Source organism: Syngnathoides biaculeatus, chromosome 7 (genome assembly GCF_019802595.1).
Source record: "Syngnathoides biaculeatus isolate LvHL_M chromosome 7, ASM1980259v1, whole genome shotgun sequence".
Lineage (NCBI taxonomy): Eukaryota > Metazoa > Chordata > Actinopteri > Syngnathiformes > Syngnathidae > Syngnathoides > Syngnathoides biaculeatus.
In genome coordinates, this window is record NC_084646.1 from 20,664,411 (window position 1) to 20,683,652 (window position 19,242).

The 19,242-nt window shown below is 42.1% G+C and overlaps 2 protein-coding genes across 2 annotated transcripts; both read right to left on the reverse strand.

Moving 5' to 3' along the window:
• Positions 1-2,382: 2,382 nt before the first annotated feature.
• ptger3 (prostaglandin E receptor 3 (subtype EP3)) lies at positions 2,383-10,740 on the reverse strand. The gene is made up of 2 exons (XM_061825037.1): positions 9,755-10,740; positions 2,383-5,274 (listed from the first exon to the last, which is right to left on the reverse strand). The coding sequence occupies exons 1-2, from the start codon at positions 10,607-10,609 to the stop codon at positions 4,942-4,944; spliced, it is 1,188 nt and encodes a 395-aa protein (XP_061681021.1). The 5' UTR covers positions 10,610-10,740; the 3' UTR covers positions 2,383-4,941.
• Positions 10,741-12,334: 1,594 nt separating this feature from the next.
• zranb2 (zinc finger, RAN-binding domain containing 2) lies at positions 12,335-17,726 on the reverse strand. Its single transcript, XM_061826122.1, has 10 exons — positions 17,572-17,726; positions 16,958-17,010; positions 16,181-16,289; positions 16,015-16,097; positions 15,849-15,925; positions 14,688-14,858; positions 14,346-14,506; positions 13,636-13,695; positions 13,141-13,290; positions 12,335-12,965 (listed from the first exon to the last, which is right to left on the reverse strand). The coding sequence occupies exons 1-10, from the start codon at positions 17,625-17,627 to the stop codon at positions 12,908-12,910; spliced, it is 978 nt and encodes a 325-aa protein (XP_061682106.1). The 5' UTR covers positions 17,628-17,726; the 3' UTR covers positions 12,335-12,907.
• Between the last annotated feature and the right edge of the window lie 1,516 nt (positions 17,727-19,242).

Consider the following 19,242-nt stretch of genomic DNA (forward strand, 5'->3'; position numbering starts at 1 on the left):
TTTAAGAGCCTCATACACCAGGAGCATGGTGTGGGCCGCCCGGCGGATGAACCGATGGTAGAAAGTCACCATCCCCAGGAACTCCCGGAGCCCCCGAGCCGAGCGAGGTCGGGAAAAGCGTAGACGGCCTCCACCTTTGCGGGAAGGGTGGCGGCGCCATTCTTGTCGATGAGATGCCCGAGGAACTGGATGCAGGGCACCCGAAAACACACTTCGCCGGGTTGATGATCAGGCCTTGCTGCTCGAGTCTTGCGAAGAGGTCGCAGAGGTGCATCAGATGTTCTTCCTCCGAGGAGCTGGCGACGAGGATGTCATCCAAATAGACAAATACAAAGGGCAAGTCCCTGAGCACAAAATCCATTAAACGTTGGAAAGATTGGGCCGCGTTTTTAAGACCAAACGGCATCCTCAGAAACTCGAACAGTGTGATTACAGCCGTCTTTGGAACGTCTGAGGGGTGCACGGGAACCTGGTGATACCTGCGCACCAGGCCGACGTTGGAGAACAGGATTTTGTCCGCCAGGTAGGCTGAGAAGTCCTGAATGTGTGGAACAGGGTAGCGGTAAGGTAAGATAAGGAAGAGTGAAGCTCCAGGGAGAAGAGATAGCAAAGGTGGACGACTTCAAATACTTTGGGTCAACAATACAGAGCAATGGAGAGTGTGGTAAGGAAGTGAAGAAATGGTTACAACCAGGTTGGAACAGCTGGAGGAAGGTCTCCGGTGTGTTATGTGACAAAAGTATCCGCCAGGATGAAGGGCAAAGTCTATAAAACAATGGTGAGGCCGGCCATGATGTATGGATTAGAGACTCTGTCACTGAAGAAAAAACAGGAAGAAGAACTTGAGGTAGCAGTAATGAAGATGTTGAGGTTTTCGCTCGAAGTGAGCAGGATGGATAGGATGAGAAATTAGCTCATTAGGGGCACAGCCAAAGTTAGATGTTTTGGAGACAAGATTAGAGAGAGCATACTTCGATGGTTTGGACATGTCCAGAGGGAAGAGAGTGAGTATCTTGGTAAAAGTGTCCTGAGGTTGGAGCTGCCAGGCAAAACAGTGAGAGGAAGACCAAAGAAAATGTTAATGGATGTTGTGAGGGAGGACACGAGGACAGTGGGTATAAGAGAGGAGGATGCACAAGATAGGCTTAGATGGAAAAAGATGACACGCTGTGCCGACCCATAACGGGACAAGCCGAAAGAAAAAGAAGAAGAAGCTCTATTATTATAATATCCGAGCCATTTATTGGCTCATTTTTGGAAAAGTATATCATCCAAAAAAATTGGTGTCATGACAGTCTGAAACATAATTTATTGAGAGTGAGCAAGAGTAATGGATAAGACAAAAATATTGTACAAATGATCTAAATAGAAATCTGCAACAAGCGTCATTGAGCAGAGGATTACTGTATCTGTACTTCGTGATGATGAGTTTCCAGACGTGCATCCTGGGACTCACATTGTCCATCCATCCATTTTCAACACCACTTATACTGGTATAATATATACCATACACTTATACATAGGGTGGTGGGGGGCTGAAACCTATCCCAGATGACTTCGGACGGGAGGCGGACTACACCCTGAACTGGTCACATATGAACACAGACAACCATTGATATCATCACTGGGTGGCAACTGAGCCAATGCTGCCTGCACCAAAGTCAGGCGAGTGTACCACTATACCATCAGTTACTGATTCACATAGTCCAAAGTGTAAAATGATCTAGGAACAAAAAACAACACTCACAAATATGCAGTTGACATACAGGCATTCTGTCAGTAACAATATAAATATATCTGCCCCTCAGGTTTTCAGTGCATGGCCATTGTATAGCTACTACCCTAATGGCAGAGGAAGTAAAGTGAGGATGCCCCATTTTTTACTTTTAATTCATTGTTCCTAACTTTTCTATTCTCCACTTCCACATTTCAACCCAATCTGAGCATTTATTAAATTGATTAATCCAACCTTTACATAAACAAAGGTACAATACTGTCTTTATAATGATAATTGTTAGGGTTATTATCCATTCATCCCTTTTGATACCACTTGTTTCTATTAGGGTCACGGCTAAGACCAAGTTTATCCTAACGAACTTTGGGGGAGAGTCGAGTGAAGCCCCTGGACTGTTTACCAGGGCACATTATGGACAAACAACCATGCATACTCACTTATTCAACAATGTGGGAGGAAGCTGGGAGTACCTGGAGAAACCTACAGAAGCGTGGGGAAAACACACAAATCCTACACAGGGAGAGATTCGAATAAAGAACCTCTCGGCCATGAGTCAGAGATGCTAAACAGGCCACGTGCTGTGTCTTACATGCTTATGTGCTGAACGCACTTACAAGACCAACTCTCAGAAAAACAAGGAGATCATCCACCTTTATCAAGTGCTTTAATGCGGACGTTTTCAATTTCAGAGAGCGTTGAGTTTTCTACTTTTACATACAAGCAAGGAATTGCTCCTGGTCTTTGATCAGTGTACCTATATTAGCTATGATTATATCATGTAATAAAGAATAAACACCTATTGCAAACATTGAAAGTGTTTCTTTTCTTTATTTGGCTCACAACATTGAAGCGCCACATAAAGTAAGAAGTTACATTGCGATTGCAAATGACTCAAAAGTGCTCAGCAGACTTCAAAGACATGATCAAAGGTTGCTCAGTGACAGCATTCCTAATACTGTATACTTTCTTATGAAACACAACATTGAAAATGGAAGAAAAAAAACATTTGCAATGTTCCAGCATGTGTGTGAATAGCCCTCATCTAAGAATCAGGTCAGTAAAGTTCAATTCAACATAAGTGCTTTGATGTTTTTTCCCCCCATTTCTCTGCATTTCAGTTGGATGAAATTGCCATGTTTGATACGTATGTAATATTTTACAGATATGTCTACGGTATGCATGTGTTTACTATGTCAAACGCATGAATACAAATGTGATCCCAGCATTTCATTTCAAAGACAAACATGCAAGGTTCAGTGTGTCACTTAAATGCTGATTCAAAGGCAACGTGTTTATCGGTCAAACCTGCATCGATCAGGAATTTGGACAAACAAGCGTCATATGAAAATTGGTGGCATTGCGGTTTTGGATTCCCTGCTGAAAGTCTCATTTCATCGGACAAGAGTAACATTTTTGACTGTTAAATGAAACCAAACATTGTTCCCTCTAAAGTTGAGTTTAGTGACATAAAGGCAAAGTCATTAGTGCTAGATATTTTGAGAAAATGTCATACTTTTACTCAGTTCACCGTGATGCCAGATACATATGTAATTCATGTCAGGTTTTTCTTTTTTTTCAAGCTGACTGTCACTGGAAAATCGAGCATTCAAGAAAGCGTAATGTTGCTTTTGAATTCAAACAGCAATTCCGAAACTCTGTCACGCTTGTTGTTTTTCCTTACATAAAGATGTTAAATTGTCATCATTTTTATCCGAAATAATATAAATTGTGTATGGATAAAATGAAAAACTGATCAATTCCTTCTGATATGGATAATATGCCCACTGTTTGTGAAAGAGAAAAAATACATCAAATGTATTTTAATTTCAAAACCAAATTACACTTTTGTCATTTTTCAAACTAAAAGTAAAAATAAACTTTTTTTCTTCTAAATGGAATATGTATATTTTTTTAAAGGATAAACTAAAACTACTTTTCCTTTTTCTGATAAAACAAATGTACAGTTTTTCATAAAAAAATAACAAACAAAACTAGTTTCATAAAATGAACGAAAATATAAAAAAAATTGAATCATAAGTTTTTTTAATATAAAAATCCCTTTTAACCCAAAATAAAGAAAACATGTCAAAATCTGTAGATACATTTTGACAATTATTTTTATACTCCTATGTGCAGGGGAAGTAAAATTAGATTAAGATGGCTCAGATTCATGTGGAAACCATTTGAGTCAAGGCAACATGAAAACGGGACGTAGTCAAATGTCACAACCACACAAGTTGTGGAGGTTTATGTTGACATCTGAACATGTGCTTGGAATTGATGCTCCTCATTAAAAGCAGCACTTAAAATTAGTGGCGCATCCGTTTCACGGAGCAGTAATTTCTTGTAATGCTAACGTAGAAAAATCAAGAGGTCACGCGTAGAGCTCATCAGACACGCGTTTCCTCATCCTATCGTATGTTCCATTTTAATTAGGTGATTATATTAAACTATGAAACATCTTGTGAAACAAATGAGAAATTTACACCGGGACAGGTTGCTCAGCACACAGCTCGTGTACTGCACTGTACACACAAAACAGGCCAGCAAGCACTGTTTCTGCTGGCTATTGTGCTGGGGAAGGCACAATTGCGGCATCTTGTTTATAATGTTCCTCAACGAGAAAGCTAAAAATGGCATTTTTTAAAAAAAAAATAAATAACATGAATAAATAAATACCTAACTGGTAAATGAGCGCGTCTCTATAATACATGTAATTGCGATGCTAGGCATTTGGCACATAGAGCAAACTTCATGATCCTTTAAAAATGGACTTCACACCATGAATTAACAGAACACTTAATTCAATATTAACAGAAGCTTATAAAGCCACCGGATTGTGTGATTTGCATTGGTGACGTAGTTTTTTACATTTTATTTACATTCAGTGATATCCCTTAGGCAGCATTATAAGTGTTTGGCCTGGAAAGTATTTAGCACACAGTCATCATTTTCAAATAATTTTGCATTCTTTGTCACTCCCCAACTTTTTGTCATCAAAAATAGTTACATTCCTGTACAAGAGATGGTTTTTATCTTAATGTAAAAAGGTGATGACCCAAAAAAAAAAAGAAGAAGAAAAAAGAGAGATCACTTCAGTTTGGACTCGAGTCACACTTCTCTGATATGAAATGTATTCACATTTTGAAAAGAAAATACACTTCCACATGCAGGATTTCCATTTTACGTGTGCAAATCTTTCTTGTTCAAAAGTCTTCTTTGCTAGTTTGGGGCTTCTGGAGGCTTTCTTGGTTCTGCTTATTAAGTGCATCCAGAGCAGTTTGGGTCTCCTTCTGGTCCTCTATGGAGCAGTTGGAGACCGCATTGGCCACCAGGCAGAACTTGCGAAGGAGGATCTCTCTGAGGAGCAAGTAAACCCACGGGTCCAGGATCTGGTTGAGCGAGGCCAGGCGGATGGCGGTCAGGAAGAAGTTACAGTCCAACTGGACGTCTCGCACGGAGGAGGGATGGGAGCTCCCTTCTGATGGACTACATTCATGAGAGGACACCTGAGTGGAGATCATCCTCAGCATCAGCACCTGAATAGAGAAACAGACGCTTCATTTAGTTTCCATCACTACAGAACGTCATCTCACAAGTTAATATTAATAACAATGAAAAAAAACCTGTATTTTCTTCCCAAGAGAAAATAATTAACACTAATTATATATATATATATATATATTATTATTATTATTTTTTTTTTTTTTTTAAACATCCTTTGTTGAGTTGAGTTGAAAGTCTGCATGAAAATTATTGTGCTGGCTCCAGAAACAACCTGCAGATGCACAACGAATATGAACGAGCATTTGAAGCTGATATTATTGAAGGTGCCAGTGTGTCTGGTGCAAATGTTGCCGGTGATGCTGGAGAGCTGCTGTGCACGGTAACAACTTCAGAATCTCCAAAACATGGCACATCAACTCCGACAGAACCAACAAGGTTTAGCTCCTTGAATACTTCAACACTTGGTATTTCTCAATGCCAAATTTAATTATACACTAAGATATCCAGGTAACCATACAACTTACCTGGACGCTGTCTTTGTTTTTTCTTTTGTTTTACGTATTTCAATTTGTATTTTTAGAAGTGCCCCTCCTCGAGCCGTCAACTTACAGTTATGGAGGGTTGTTTGTGTGTCCCGATGATCCTAGGAGCTAAGTTGTCTGGGTCTTGATGCCCCTGGAAGGGTCACTCATGGCAAAAAGGTACTAGGTGGGGCACCAAACAAAGTACGACTCCAAAACCCCGATGATGAGTGCAAAAATAGGATCTCGGTTTCCCTTGGCCGGACGCAGGTCACTGTGGCCCTCCCCTGGAGCCAGGCATGGCGGTGGGGCTCAAAGTCGAGTGCCCGGTAGCCTGGCCTGCACCCATGGGGCTCAGCCTGGCACAGCCCGAAAGGGTACCATGAGCTCACCTCCTGTGAGAGGGGCCATAGGGGTCGGGTGCGAAGTGAGCTGGGCAATGGACAAACGCAGTGTACAGAAATATAATACAACCATTGGGAATATCCTGAGGAAGAAATGAACTTTTGGTGTAAGAAGCAAAATGTCGAATCCTGGAGCTCAAGGGGAATAAAATGGAGTTTGATGACGAAAGACCCTGGAACTAATCTTAATGGCATCAGCAAGAAAAATCCCAGTTGGCAGGAGGCAAGACTATGAACATGAACAAAAGTACAAATGCTGCACCAAGATCCTAACCATGACGTGACCCCGACAAATGGGCAGCTGTCGCAGAACAAGGACCCCAGTTTACTAACATTAATACCACAGACAAGTTCTTTTAAAAAAAAAAGCGTCCTTGGTCGCTCCTTGGTCGGACAAATACATGCGTGACTGGCAATGCATGTCCTCATAACACACGGAGCAGACCCCTGAAACAGAACTCAGCTAAGTGGATTGGCCCGTAATGGATAGCAGGGCAGTGTTTCAGTGGGAGGGGTCGGAGGGGGTCACCATTCATCTGCTCAACCCCGCGCAATAGGAAAAAACACAGGAGAGATACACTACGAAAAAGTCCATGCAATAATCTTGTCATTTTACCTGGGAATATATAAGAACATCTGCAGCACCTTCAAAGGTACATGCAGCAGAGTGCAATAATTGCCTATTAGACTTCTAATTTGAGATACAGAAATGGACAGCTTTATTTATCCATTTATTTATTTATTTTAAAAAAAGGAGTGTAGGATCAAACAGAGCATTGTGATGTCTGCTCTTGTGAGTGTGCTGCTGAAAGGACATGAAGCATCTCCAGAGACACACGACTGCAAATATGCATGCGGGTCCATTTCTGCCTGTTGAATTGTTTGCAAATTACACAAGAAGAAGAGGATGTCACAGCTTTTTATACGTCACGGCACCAGGAGTAAATAAACAGTGCATCACTTTTTTTATGGATGATAACGGGAATGCATTCATATGTGTGAAAATGAACACTTTCTTGTTGTGATGCATTTTTATTGCGCTTTTTAGTTGACGCAACACTCACAAGATGAGATCATGAAAAGAAAGGATGTCACAAGTTCACAACAAAATACTTTTAAAGATTGGATATATACTGCAGAACTTTAAATTTAGTCACTGTATTCGATTTTTACACCATTAGATTTTTATTTTGAAGTTGCCAATATCCACAGTTGGGTAGGATCGCCGAATATTGTACTCAAGTAGGGGTTACTGCTACTTGCCAATAGTGTGACTCAAGTAAAAGGGAAAAGTAGTCCTCCCTAAAATTACTTAAGAGTAAAAAGTACAGAATGAAAGAAAAACACTCAAGGACTGAGTAAATGGTGAGTAACTTGAATGAACTCACATGAGCATCAATGAAAAATGTAAACGTGCATATCCTGCTATTGCTCTGTGTGTGTTTGAGTGTGTCTGAGCAAGATGAGCACTGATCTCAAGAGATGCATCCATCCATCCATTTTCATTCATTTTCAGCTGCCTATCCTCACAAGGGTCGCAGGAGTGCTGAAGCCTATCCCACAGGGAAGAGGCAGTTTTCATCCTGAACTGGTTGCCAGCCCATCGCAGGGCACACCAAGACAAACAGCCGCACTCACAATCACACCTAGGGGCAATTTGGGGTGTCCAATTAGTATTGCATGGTTTTGGGATGTGGGAGCAAACCGGAGTGCCCGGAGAAAACCCACGCAGGCACAGGGAGAACATGCAAACTCCACGCAGGGAGAGTTGGGATTGAACCTGGAGGTGTGGCTCGAATGCAAGCGCCTGGTGGCCTGTCCTGCACCCATGGGGCTCGGCCGACTGGGATTGAACGCTTTCCACTTCTGCCACCGTGCCGAAGCCAAGTAGAAGAGTGTGTGGTCATGTGACTTCCCTGTCGTTTAATTGGTGAACTAAAGTTAAACGTTCCTCGGGCTTAAATTGGATTGAAGCAAGCAATGAGGAAGTCAGGGTTGCAGTCTAAATCAATAGCTTGCACACAAAATGGTTGAGGAAACTCAGCAATAATTCATTAATTAAAGTACCGAGGATGTGTGTGGGAGTAGGAAATACCCTATATGTACCTCAAGAGATATGGAAAGATCTAGTAAAATCAATAACTCTGGTTTATGTAATATTTTACACTGCCATAATTTCAAGATCTCAATGAAGTTGGAGTCGGGATCGTTTTGGCCCACTTGTGCGAGTAGGAAATATGATGTGGAAACTTTTCCTATGATAGGCTGAGGTAGAATGTTTACATTTTGCCACATTCTGGAAAGTACCATGAAATTTCCGCTCCAGATAGAAACAATTTGTAAAAAAAGCAAGTAAACAAAGAGACATGCTGCAAAAATATGTGGTGATCATTTTTTTTCTACTTATACTGGCATGAAGCAAATATTGGCTACATGGGGTGGCTGAGGGTAAACAAATGGAATTGAGTCACTTTAGTCACAAAGTTGCAATAGTGCGTCGAATGAGATTGCGTTGCTGTCATTCCGCAAATACTCACAACCATTAGGAGGCATAGTTGCATGATATCTAAGGATATGGCATTTTTAATTGCCAATTCTGTCTTTAAACATTCACTTTCAAATTTGGGGGGATGTATGATTTTTTTAGATAATTACTACTATTTATTTTTTTTTTAGCAGCATGGTGGTCTAATGGTAAGCCCTTCTGCCTCCAGGTTCTGAGGTTCAGGGTTCCATCTCTGATATTTCTGTGTGGAGTTTGCACGTGCATGGCAATGTCCTATGGGGTCCCTCAAGGGTCAGTTTTTGGACACCTCCTGTTTAGCCTGAATAAGCTATCCTTGGTTGAAATTCTTGAAAACCCCAATGTTGACTATCATAGTGACGCAGCATTCTATCGAGCAGTTACTCTCAATGATGAGCATTCATTTGGAGTGTTGTGTCCCTCTCTAAAACTGAAAAAATAACTGGATGAACCAAGAGGAGGCTGCCTGTTGGGACACTGAGTGGCTCTCAACAACCATGGACTTCAAGTTATTGTTTTAATGCCCCAATTTTCTCATGGTGAAATAACTAACTATTAATTGAACTGTTTTAGACTATTAATAGTGGAGCAATTATGTGATTCCCAATCCCTGTAATGAGGCCGATTCATGTGCTACAAGAGATGACAAACAACCTTCTACATTCGTTTATCTATCTATGGCAGCAACTTTTCTGCAGAAGCTTTTTTTTTTTAACCTAACACTGTTCACCCACCCCTGCAACTCGGGCACATTAATAATGTTTTTGTCACAATTTTTCATTTCCCTTCTCAAGAGACATAAGATACCAAGGAGGAAGGAAAGGAAGAATTCCAATGTCCCCAACACCCGCTTGCAAAGATTTGATTTTTTTAAAAATTGAGCTGTTTCATTACAGGTCAAATTCGTGTTTGAAAAAAAAAGTTCTGAAATGATTTAGTATTGCCTCATTTTGTGTACCACAGAAAGGAGCCATTTGAAGTGGGGTGTGTAGACCTTTGATACCCACTGAAGGTGGTTAGCATTGACCAGTATACTGCCACGGGAGTAGTGAGAACAACATACCAGCAGAGGAGACCAGCACACAAGCAGGACGCACATAATCCCCATGAGTTGAATGACGGTCTCCGTGGTTAGTCTTTCCCAGTGCTTGGAGGCCTGAGACGTGCCCGACTTGGTCTTACAGCGAAGGATCAGGCCGCGGATGGTGACCACGTTGCAGGACACCGTGACGAGCAGCGAGAATATCCCCAGTATGGCAAAAGTGAAGGAGAAAAAGATGTTGCCGGGCACTTCTCTGTCCCCGGTGCTGATGAAGCACCAGGTGCCGGGCCACTGGCGGGTGTACTTGCCCACCCCCGCGACGGGCAAGAGGGCGAAGAGCAACACCAGGCACCAGATGACCACCAAAGTCTGCTTGGTCACGCTGGTCTTCATGTGGTTGGAGTACCAGTGCGGGTTGGTGATGGCCGTGGCTCTCTCGACGGCCATGGCGCTGGCCATTAAGAGCGCGCACAGGCCGAAGGTGGTCATGCACACGCCGAAGAAGGCGCACAGATTGCCCGACGAGTCGATGCGCTCCCATCGCAAGTCGGCCCGATAAACCGAGATCACGATCGGACTCGTCAGGAGTTGCCCGAAAAGGTCCGTCAACGCCAAAGACCCGATGCAGAGCAAGAAGGACTTTTTCCTTCGGTTCTCCTTCTTCCTGTAGGAGGTGTAGACCAGGATGAGCGCCAGAGAGTTGCCCACCATGCCCGTGGCCATCATGGTGATGGGGAAGACGACCGACACGTAACTGCAACCGGAGTCGGCCCCGGTGGCGTTTTCTTCCCCCGCCGACTTGGAAACATTGGTCGTCAGCATGCCTCCTGCTGTGCTTTGCGAGCCCTCGAGAAAGTCACACATGTCCGAAGTCATCCTTTCGGACGGGCTAACAAGCTGAGAAGGATCACAAAAGGGGGATGTCCGTGCACCATCTCTTCCGAGGTCCACACTGAGCCGAGCAGCTCCGTGCGTAAAAGTGGCCGCCGGTCCTTTTTACGCACCGGAGGCGGGACTAGCAGGCGTGGCGCATCCGTCGCAGCTCGAGAGCCACTTTCAGCCCAATTTCACTGAAGCGCAAATGGGGCCGAACACTACATTCGTGGCCCATAAAGCGATAAATACATTTTCCAAATTAATTTGGAATCTGCCTTATCCGGGTGGCCAAAAATAAGAGATCACGAAATTCTGAACAACGTTGAGTGCAATTGCAACAATATCATGAATCGTTTTCAGTTTCACTTGCCACTGACAGATCACCATCGGCCTGCATACGTTATTTTGTAAAACCTAAGAGCATATGAATGATTTTAAATTTGCACAATTATGAATTGTTAAACGCTGATCTCAAGTGACTCATAACACCAAGTTGGAACTTTCCAGAAACGTCGGATGTCGCTCGGCCTTGTAGATGTTTACATAAATAAGTACAAATTGTGGCAGCCCATAGGAAAAAAAAATGTTACAAAGCCTTTTTAAAATGCTGTTGAAATTTTTTTTCATAGCACGGACCATTTTATTGCTCCTGAAACATGGCATCTTTTAGCCTTAACTCTGTCTTTTACTATCAGGTGTCAAATCCCGAACAACCTATTTTTGACTGTCAAGTAAATTGTCAAGGCGACCTCCGATGGATAAAATTGTTACTTTTAGTTTACGCCATACGCCACACATTTGGACACCTACTAAATCAAACGGTAGAAAGGTATGATTGAATGGCTTTTTTTTTGGTTGGTGTTTTTGTTCTTTCGTGACCTTCTGAGATATGCTCCAGAAAAGTTGTTAAATGAGACCAATGATGTGGTTTCAGATCTCACTGAAACATGAATGACAATTGCATTTTCGGAAAGACTTATATTACTGTGGTACTTCCAGGGCCTCCCACCATAACAGAAATCTGACATTTATCTGTTGAATTGCTTACGATGCCTTCAACGTTCAAAAGTTAACACAGAGATATTGAGATAGGCAAATCTATTCCAAGAGGCACATTATAATATTCCAACAACCTGGAGCTCAAATCACCATTTGCCTTGTTATTGTGATGCGTGCACATGTATTTATACATATTTACAATCTATAAACTGGTCAGGTTTCCGTGTGCTGCCTGCCTGCAAGCTATACATGTACAGTATTTGTATACGTTTTTTTCTTTTTTAAAAACTATTTGCAGCACCCAATCTTGAAAACATACAGAATTCACGTCTTAAGAATCCTGAAATCCACGAGGTTCAATAGCATTCAATATATAGCTTACGCTCAATGCATTTTTGCCGTAAAATGTGCACGTTGGTTGTCAACAATTTGACACACAGGACCATTAATTCGAAAATGTACTTCTTTAAAATCATCCAAAAGGTGTCCAGCTCAAGATAGTTGATCAAAACAGTTCACTCTCATGCTGAAAACGGACTCAGACAGGAGATTAATCCGGCTGCTAATATCAAAGCTAATAGTGTTAAAACTCAAAAGCTATTTTAGCTTTTTGGTTACAAGCTGAATTATTTAAACATGCTGCATTTTAATCAAAAGCAAAAATAGCAAATATAGCGCGAGGGTATAAAAATTTGTATGCTTCAAATGTTCACAGAATTGACAAGGTTTGCAGTTGACAAGACTTTATTTCCACAGGTAGAATTGTTTATATAGAAAGCATTGTCATGATGTACTTTTAAGTCTTGTAACACTAATTGGGAATTTCTCAATCAAATCATAATGTGGTGTTTTTACAGATGAAAACATCCAAACCTATTTTGAATGAAATGTGTACTGTTCGCGAATAACAAAAGCTTGGCAATACTTACCTTAAAAGTAAAGTGAACAACCAGTATTCGATCCTACATGTACTTTCCCCTAGACTGATTCTTTTTATACTTAAGAGGATGCCATGTCCTGAGGGAAATTCTACAGCTCCCCAAAGATTATGCCGCCAACGTGATCCCAAAATAGGGACCAAACATTTATGTTGAATGTTCACCTATAATATACAGTATGTATGTATATAGGTGGACATGTGGCACAAGTTGGGGAGGGAAGGTGTTGACATCTTAGGAGAGTTGCTACTATGTCGTTCGTGTGGGTATGGAGGTGGCGAACAGCATACTGTATGGATGTGGATGTTCCTCTCATGGTAACATGCACTGGATTCATTTCACCGAGGCATTAAAATTTAGGTTATTTCTTTTTAGAACTGGAGCCAGAATGGGAGGATCCGGAGGAGTGGTTGCTGCGCCTGAAAGCACACAATATGATGGGAAGGGAAGCTACGTTAGCATCGCAGGTCATCAACATCCAGCTCAGCGTACTTGTCAAGGTGAGAGCATGAAAACCAACACGACAAAGTCGTGAGCGAGGCGATAAACGGCTATTAGTGAGTGCCACTGTGGTATTCCACTTTAAACCCAAACCTTTCGGACGAACGGGATCTAGAGCGCTTCCGTTTTCTCCCTGCAGATGATGACCTGGAGCGACTGCGCTTCTGTCCCCCCTCGGGCGAGGAGGACGGGGAGGCGGACCTCTTCCGGGGTGAGGATCCCTTTCCAGACCTGGAGCTGGATCTTTTGGAAGGATAAACCAAGCACTAAGATCAGTCGAGTCTGGGAAAGACCAGCACCAGGATGATGCCTCAGAGTACAAGCTTGAGCTTTAAAAAGGTACTGATCTGTTTATTTTGGGGTCAAACGGGACAATTTCCAACCGGGGCCGGATTGCAAAAACTACTAATGGGGTCAATTGTGTACCTGAAACTATTTACATTTTCTGTCCTTCAATAAAATTGATTTGCAGTGATTGTATTGATCCCAAATGTAGTCTTAAATCAATGGGATCTAGGTAATTACACTGGGCCTTGGGGCCCAAACAAACACTCTCTGCGGGGAGAGAGCGCATGTCACCTCATTCACCTGGAGCGGGACCTCGAGCGAGATCCGGATCGGGAACTAGAGGAGCTCCTAGAACCGGATCTGAAAGACAAAAACAAACAAAAACTCTCCAATATTTTTTTTAAAAGTGGAATTAACAATCTGATACACATTGGGAAACAATTTGGAAAAAAAAAAAAAAAAAAAAACCCTTTATGCTGGTTAAAACTAAAATTGGCGTGCTGATTCCAAAATTGCTTCCCCTGCAGATAAGTGCAATTCCACTGATTATTTGTAGTAAAACTTGCTAATTACAATTGTACTCATTCCTCGTGTAATGATCAAAACCAAAAAAAACAGATCTTAACCTCTTTATGGATGGCTCATAAATATTCACCATAGGTTACATGTCAAGTCGAAAAAGCAGCGTTTAATTTTGGCAGGTCTCTTTCATATGTATGGACGCCATTCAGCCTTCACATTGGACTACCTCCAATGGCTGGCTCAAAACTAAGGCTGACTGCTCCATCTGTTGTTCTAGCAGATGAATGGCAGCTTGCGAATGGCTTCTGAGGGAAGGGTTCATTTGGTTTACTCTTTACGGCCAAGTAGGAGAGGGACTGAACCAAGACAATAAATGACAAAATACGAGACAGCATCATGGAAAGCATGGAGATCAGTTAATCAGAAGGAAAGTTGAGAGCTGATACTGACATTTTGCCCGGAGTTACCCTTGACCTGTACCCGTTTACCTGGACCTCGACCGAGAGCTGGAGCTGGATGAGCGCGAGGACGAGCGGGAACGGGACGAGCCCGAGCGGCTGCCCCTTTTCTTATCTTGCTCCTTTTCCTCATCGCTGGCGTCTAGGTTGTACTTGGAGAGGTCGCCGTCTTCATCATCTTCGTCTTCATCCTAAACCGCAAGAGTTTCGTGATGTTCACACACCTTCCCCAAGATTGCATTAAATGCCTTCAAAAGCCAGCGCACCACAGCTCCGCTAACATATTGACGCAAACAAAACGCTAATTAACCATCTTTGCTCATTCTGAATTATGCAAGTGTTTCAATGTCATGCTGCAGCCAGTGTGCTTACATCCAGTTTGTATTTTGACAGGTCACCATCTTCATCGTCGTCATCCTCTTCGTCGTCGTCCTGCGGTGGGGGTGGCTGAGCTTTTTTCGCTACTTCTTTCTTTTCACTTCCTTTTGAGGAAGAAGTCTTGCTACTGCTCTTACCACGATACTTTTTCTTTTTCCTCCCAAACTGTGACATAAATCAGATAACAGGAAAAAAAAAAACAAAAATTATTACATCCTGAACATGCTCCTATATCAGATCAACACTGTCAGATAACAGCAGAACAGGGTAATGTTCTTCCTCATGCTCTGCTAACAGTGTATCAACAACCAATTAAAACAAGTTTTAATGAATGCCAAGTTTAAACAAGCATCGTGTTATAACACTGACCACCTACACTGTCTTTTGATGAGCAGTGACAACATGCTGAAGAGGAGCGCCAACCACTTTCAAAGTTTTAATTAACCAAGCACATGCAGGAATTTTTTTTTTCATTAATTATAAATCACACAGATTTGAATGGAACCTATCAAAGCAACACTTTTCTGACATGGTGATCTTAAAGCCTGACATATGTGCAGGGAGCAGAGATTAATTTTTCCTCCCTTGTGATATAAGACAGGAAAGGCCCAATTATTGGATTTCAATTTTGGCATGAGTTAATTGTGACTCTTTATTCCCGAAATCATTGGAAAACGTTTAGGGCTAATAATAAAATGTTTAACTTGTTCAATATTTGTGACTATTTCAGTAACGTGAAAGAAACAAAAAAAATAGCCGATTCAGAAGTAACGCACCTCGAGTCTTTCACCAAAATATATATATATATATAAAAAAAGACAATTAGTAAAAGTAAAAGAGACAGGCAAATAGACAGCCTTGCTTCTTCTACTTCTATTCGACAGTAATTATTATTCTTTTTTCCTTTCATTCTTTCTGCCCTACAGCACCATGGCATTTTTTCATCATGTGCATTTATATTTCATCATTTACAAACATGTCCTTGTTCATGTAGACGCATGCGTACATACAGTAAATATTTCACCACTTGAACAAGGAGCTTCTTATTGTTCCTAATAAATGGTAATGTGAGGTGATTGTCATTGAACAGTGACAATGCGCAGTCATCCCCCAACCAAAAAAAAAAAAAAAAAAAAGCACTTTGGAAGGGCGCACCTCATCATATTCACCATCAGATTCCTCTCGCTCAATGTATTCCACGTCTTCCCTTTCATTAAAGCCGCCACCATAACCTGAAATTGTATCAGAGACATGGATGAGAGATCACATTGCATAAATGAAGGCATACAGGAATGTTGACTTTTTTTCCCCCCAAAATTACCCGTTCTCTCTTCCAGCTTGGCATATTTGGGAGTATTACACATGTTGCACTCCGATCGCCGTGCCCAGTTAACGTTTCCGCATCTTCAAGGGCATGAGAGAAAGTACAATCAGCGTGGAGATCAAATCCAGAATTATATAGGAAGGCAGCTACAACTGACACTTACGTTTTACATTGCCAATCATTAGCACTGAAAAGTCCTCTACTCTTCTCAGCCAGAGTTTTCCCAATTTCTGTCCCTCCTGCTTTCATCATCTTGGCCTCTGTGGTTTTCTCTGGTCCGCAAAAAAAAAAAAAAAATAGTAACTACAAATGTATTTGTGCATGCATGTTTAATTGCGGAAAAGTGGATCAGCTGGTAAAGCGGTGGCCACACAGTTCTGAGGTCTTGGGTTCGATCCCTCCTGTGTGGAGTTTGCATGTTCTCCACGTGCCCGAGTGGGTTTTCTTCAGGCACTCCGGTTTCCTCCCACATCCCAAAAACATGTAAAATTAATTGGACACTCTAAATTGCCCCGAGGGGTGATTGTGAGAGCGGCTGTTTGTCTTGATGTGCCCTGCGATTGGCTGGCAACCAGTTCAGGGTGTACCCCGCCTCCTGCCTGTTGACACCTCCAGCGCTCCCTGCGACCCTCGTGAGGATAAGCGGCAAAGAAAATTGATGGATAGATGATGTTTAGTGACAGGCAGAACCATGAAAAGCTCTTCCACCAGGTGGCAGACGGTACAATTAACCCGTGGAGCCACCTGTTGCCATTCATACAGAATAATAGCTGGTTTCAATTAAACAGGCCAAATTTTAGACTAAGTAAATATGTGAGTAAAGTCACACACGAACTGATTTTGTGGGGCTGTGTGGTGGTGTGCAGTTTAATTTGTGGAATGTAAAATTGGTGCCTACAAAACACTCAGAATTACATCCTTAGAATAACATGAGACTCACCTCTCCCGCATCGATTACAACTTGTTCTCCTTGCAAAGTTCACATTTCCACACCTAGTAAAAAAAAAAAAAACATTCAATACATCAGTAAGCAGAGACTACATCCAGCTGAAACGTGCACAGAAAATATTTGACTTGATGCAGCACCCCGACACGTTTACTAATATGCAAGAGAGAAAAGCAATAAGCACTGCAGCTGTCTGCTACTTGAGACCTTAGAAACGAATCTAAAACTCGCATGACACTTTGTCATTCTCCACGCCGAGAAAAAGAGAAAATAAACACCACCCACAATCGTTAACAGAGACTCACAGAAAGCAGCTAAAATTAGCCGTCTCGCTAGCTTGCATGTCAGCCAGCAAACAAAAACTCCGAAAATTAAGACCATTAAAGCCTCACTATTATTCGAGGCCCGGCTTTGATAGTTGTTTTTCTTCAGCTTCTTGGAGAAATAATAAGAATGAAGAGGTCCACTTCGTGGCTAACAATGCAAGGCCTGGTAAGCTAAACAAAGTTGACCTGCGGCTACTTCAACATATAATCGGCCATAAAGAGAAAAACCAGACAGATTATTTCAATAAAGTACAGTCAATTTTATATCACACGACAACCTACTTTTTATCAGGACATATCCAGTCCCCGTCGCTCACTCGAAAGCTTTTTCCCGACATGACGATTGGTGACTGACCGCCAAGTAGCACTGGCGCTTGCTAGCTAGCCAAACGTGCTCTGGGTGCTTCCACAGCCCCGCCCACCTCCGATGCTGCATTCAAATGCACTTGGCCATCTCCAAATCGCTCCCCCGTTCCCATTTTGTGCTTGACATCAACGTACAATTTATAAACACCCATCGTATTTTGAAAAGGTTCAATTATTGACTTTGGCAGGTATTGAATTACCGGTCTTCACATTTTTTAACCATAAGTATTGATTCCATCCGTCCATCCATCTGAGCTGCTTATCCTCACGAGTGTCGCAGACACTTGAGGGCAATTTAGAGTCTCCAAGTGACCCCTCCGTGGATCTTGCGCAATCCGCGTCACTGACCAATCAGAGACCAGAGATCTGCATAATCTTGGACTCAAATCTCAGACAACGCTGGCTGGATGGTCCAGTATACCTTCTGTTGGCGTTTTATCGCGTATTTGGGTTCTTTAACAATAGATATGGTTAAGAGGTGTAGTCACGGACTTTATAATAGTGACGACAGGTATCCTGAAAGGCTAGTTGGTGGAGTTCGATTCGTACCCTTTCCAAAACCGAAGACCCAGTACGAAAAATGTCTTTGATGGATCAAACTTTGCGTAAGACCGCATCATCAACTGAATCTATCTAAAATCAACCGGAACAGAAGACCGAGTACGAAAAATGTCTTTGATAGATAAAACTTTGAGGAAGACCGCATGATCAACTGAATCCATCAACCGGAACAGATATGTTTGCACGAAGGTAAGCCCTATATTTGATTTTCAATACATGTCTCATATAAATGAATTAGCAGTTCTTCGCTTGCATAATATAGCTACGTGTGAATGATTGACACACTTGATCTGTGTTGAGCGATATTTTGCGATGATCTGACGGCACAAACGTGTCCCATTGTTCGCGGCTAATTAGCTAAGCTAAACCGGACTAGCAGTCCTAAAAACCTTCGACGTGCACCGAGACACCAAGACTGAAGGAAGGATGTTTGAGGACACTAAAGTAGTGATTGTCGTACTCGGTTGGGACTTGCGTAGGTTCGGCACTAATTCAAGAATAATTATTGAGGGGAGCGCGTGACGTTAAACAAAGAAAACGAGAGAAACAACTTGTAAATCAAGCCTCGGCTTCTTTTCCTTCATACGGTGGTTCACAAACGGCTATACAGATACATATACAGATTCTGCACACAAGTGTGATATGTAACACGAAAATAGGAAACTGTCAATGACGAATTCGTCTTTGGGTTACAATATATTATATTATGTGGCTTCTCAGTCTTCCTCTGACTCTGGAAAGATCTCGAGCTAATGTCAATGGTTTCTCCGTCGATATCCATGTAAATACCATTGAAATACCCCTCGCTGAAATACTTGAAGCCCTGCTGTCTGCTTTTCAATGATATTTCACTGTTAGCTAAGAATGCGAGTGAGAAATCTGCCGGTAAATCGGACAGTTTCGCTCTATTCTTTTCGTGCTGCGCCGATATTTTTGCTAATTGTTTGTCTTCAGGAGGCGTGGTTAAGTGCCCTGTACGGAGGGGTCAATCAAGGAATGTTTTGGGGATGTGGGAGGAAACCAGTG

Coding starts and splice junctions, on each gene's coding strand:
- ptger3 (XM_061825037.1), bottom strand. CDS start 10,609: ATGACTTCGGACATGTGTGACTTTCTCGAGGGCTCGCAAAGCACAGCA. Junction 5,275..9,754: donor TGTGCTGGTCTCCTCTGCTG/GTATGTTGTTCT, acceptor TTCTCTATTCAG/GTGCTGATGCTGAGGATGAT.
- zranb2 (XM_061826122.1), bottom strand. CDS start 17,627: ATGTCGGGAAAAAGCTTTCGAGTGAGCGACGGGGACTGGATATGTCCT. Junction 17,011..17,571: donor TGGATATGTCCTGATAAAAA/GTAGGTTGTCGT, acceptor TTTTTTTACTAG/GTGTGGAAATGTGAACTTTG. Junction 14,507..14,687: donor TGTCAAAATACAAACTGGAT/GTAAGCACACTG, acceptor CTTGCGGTTTAG/GATGAAGACGAAGATGATGA.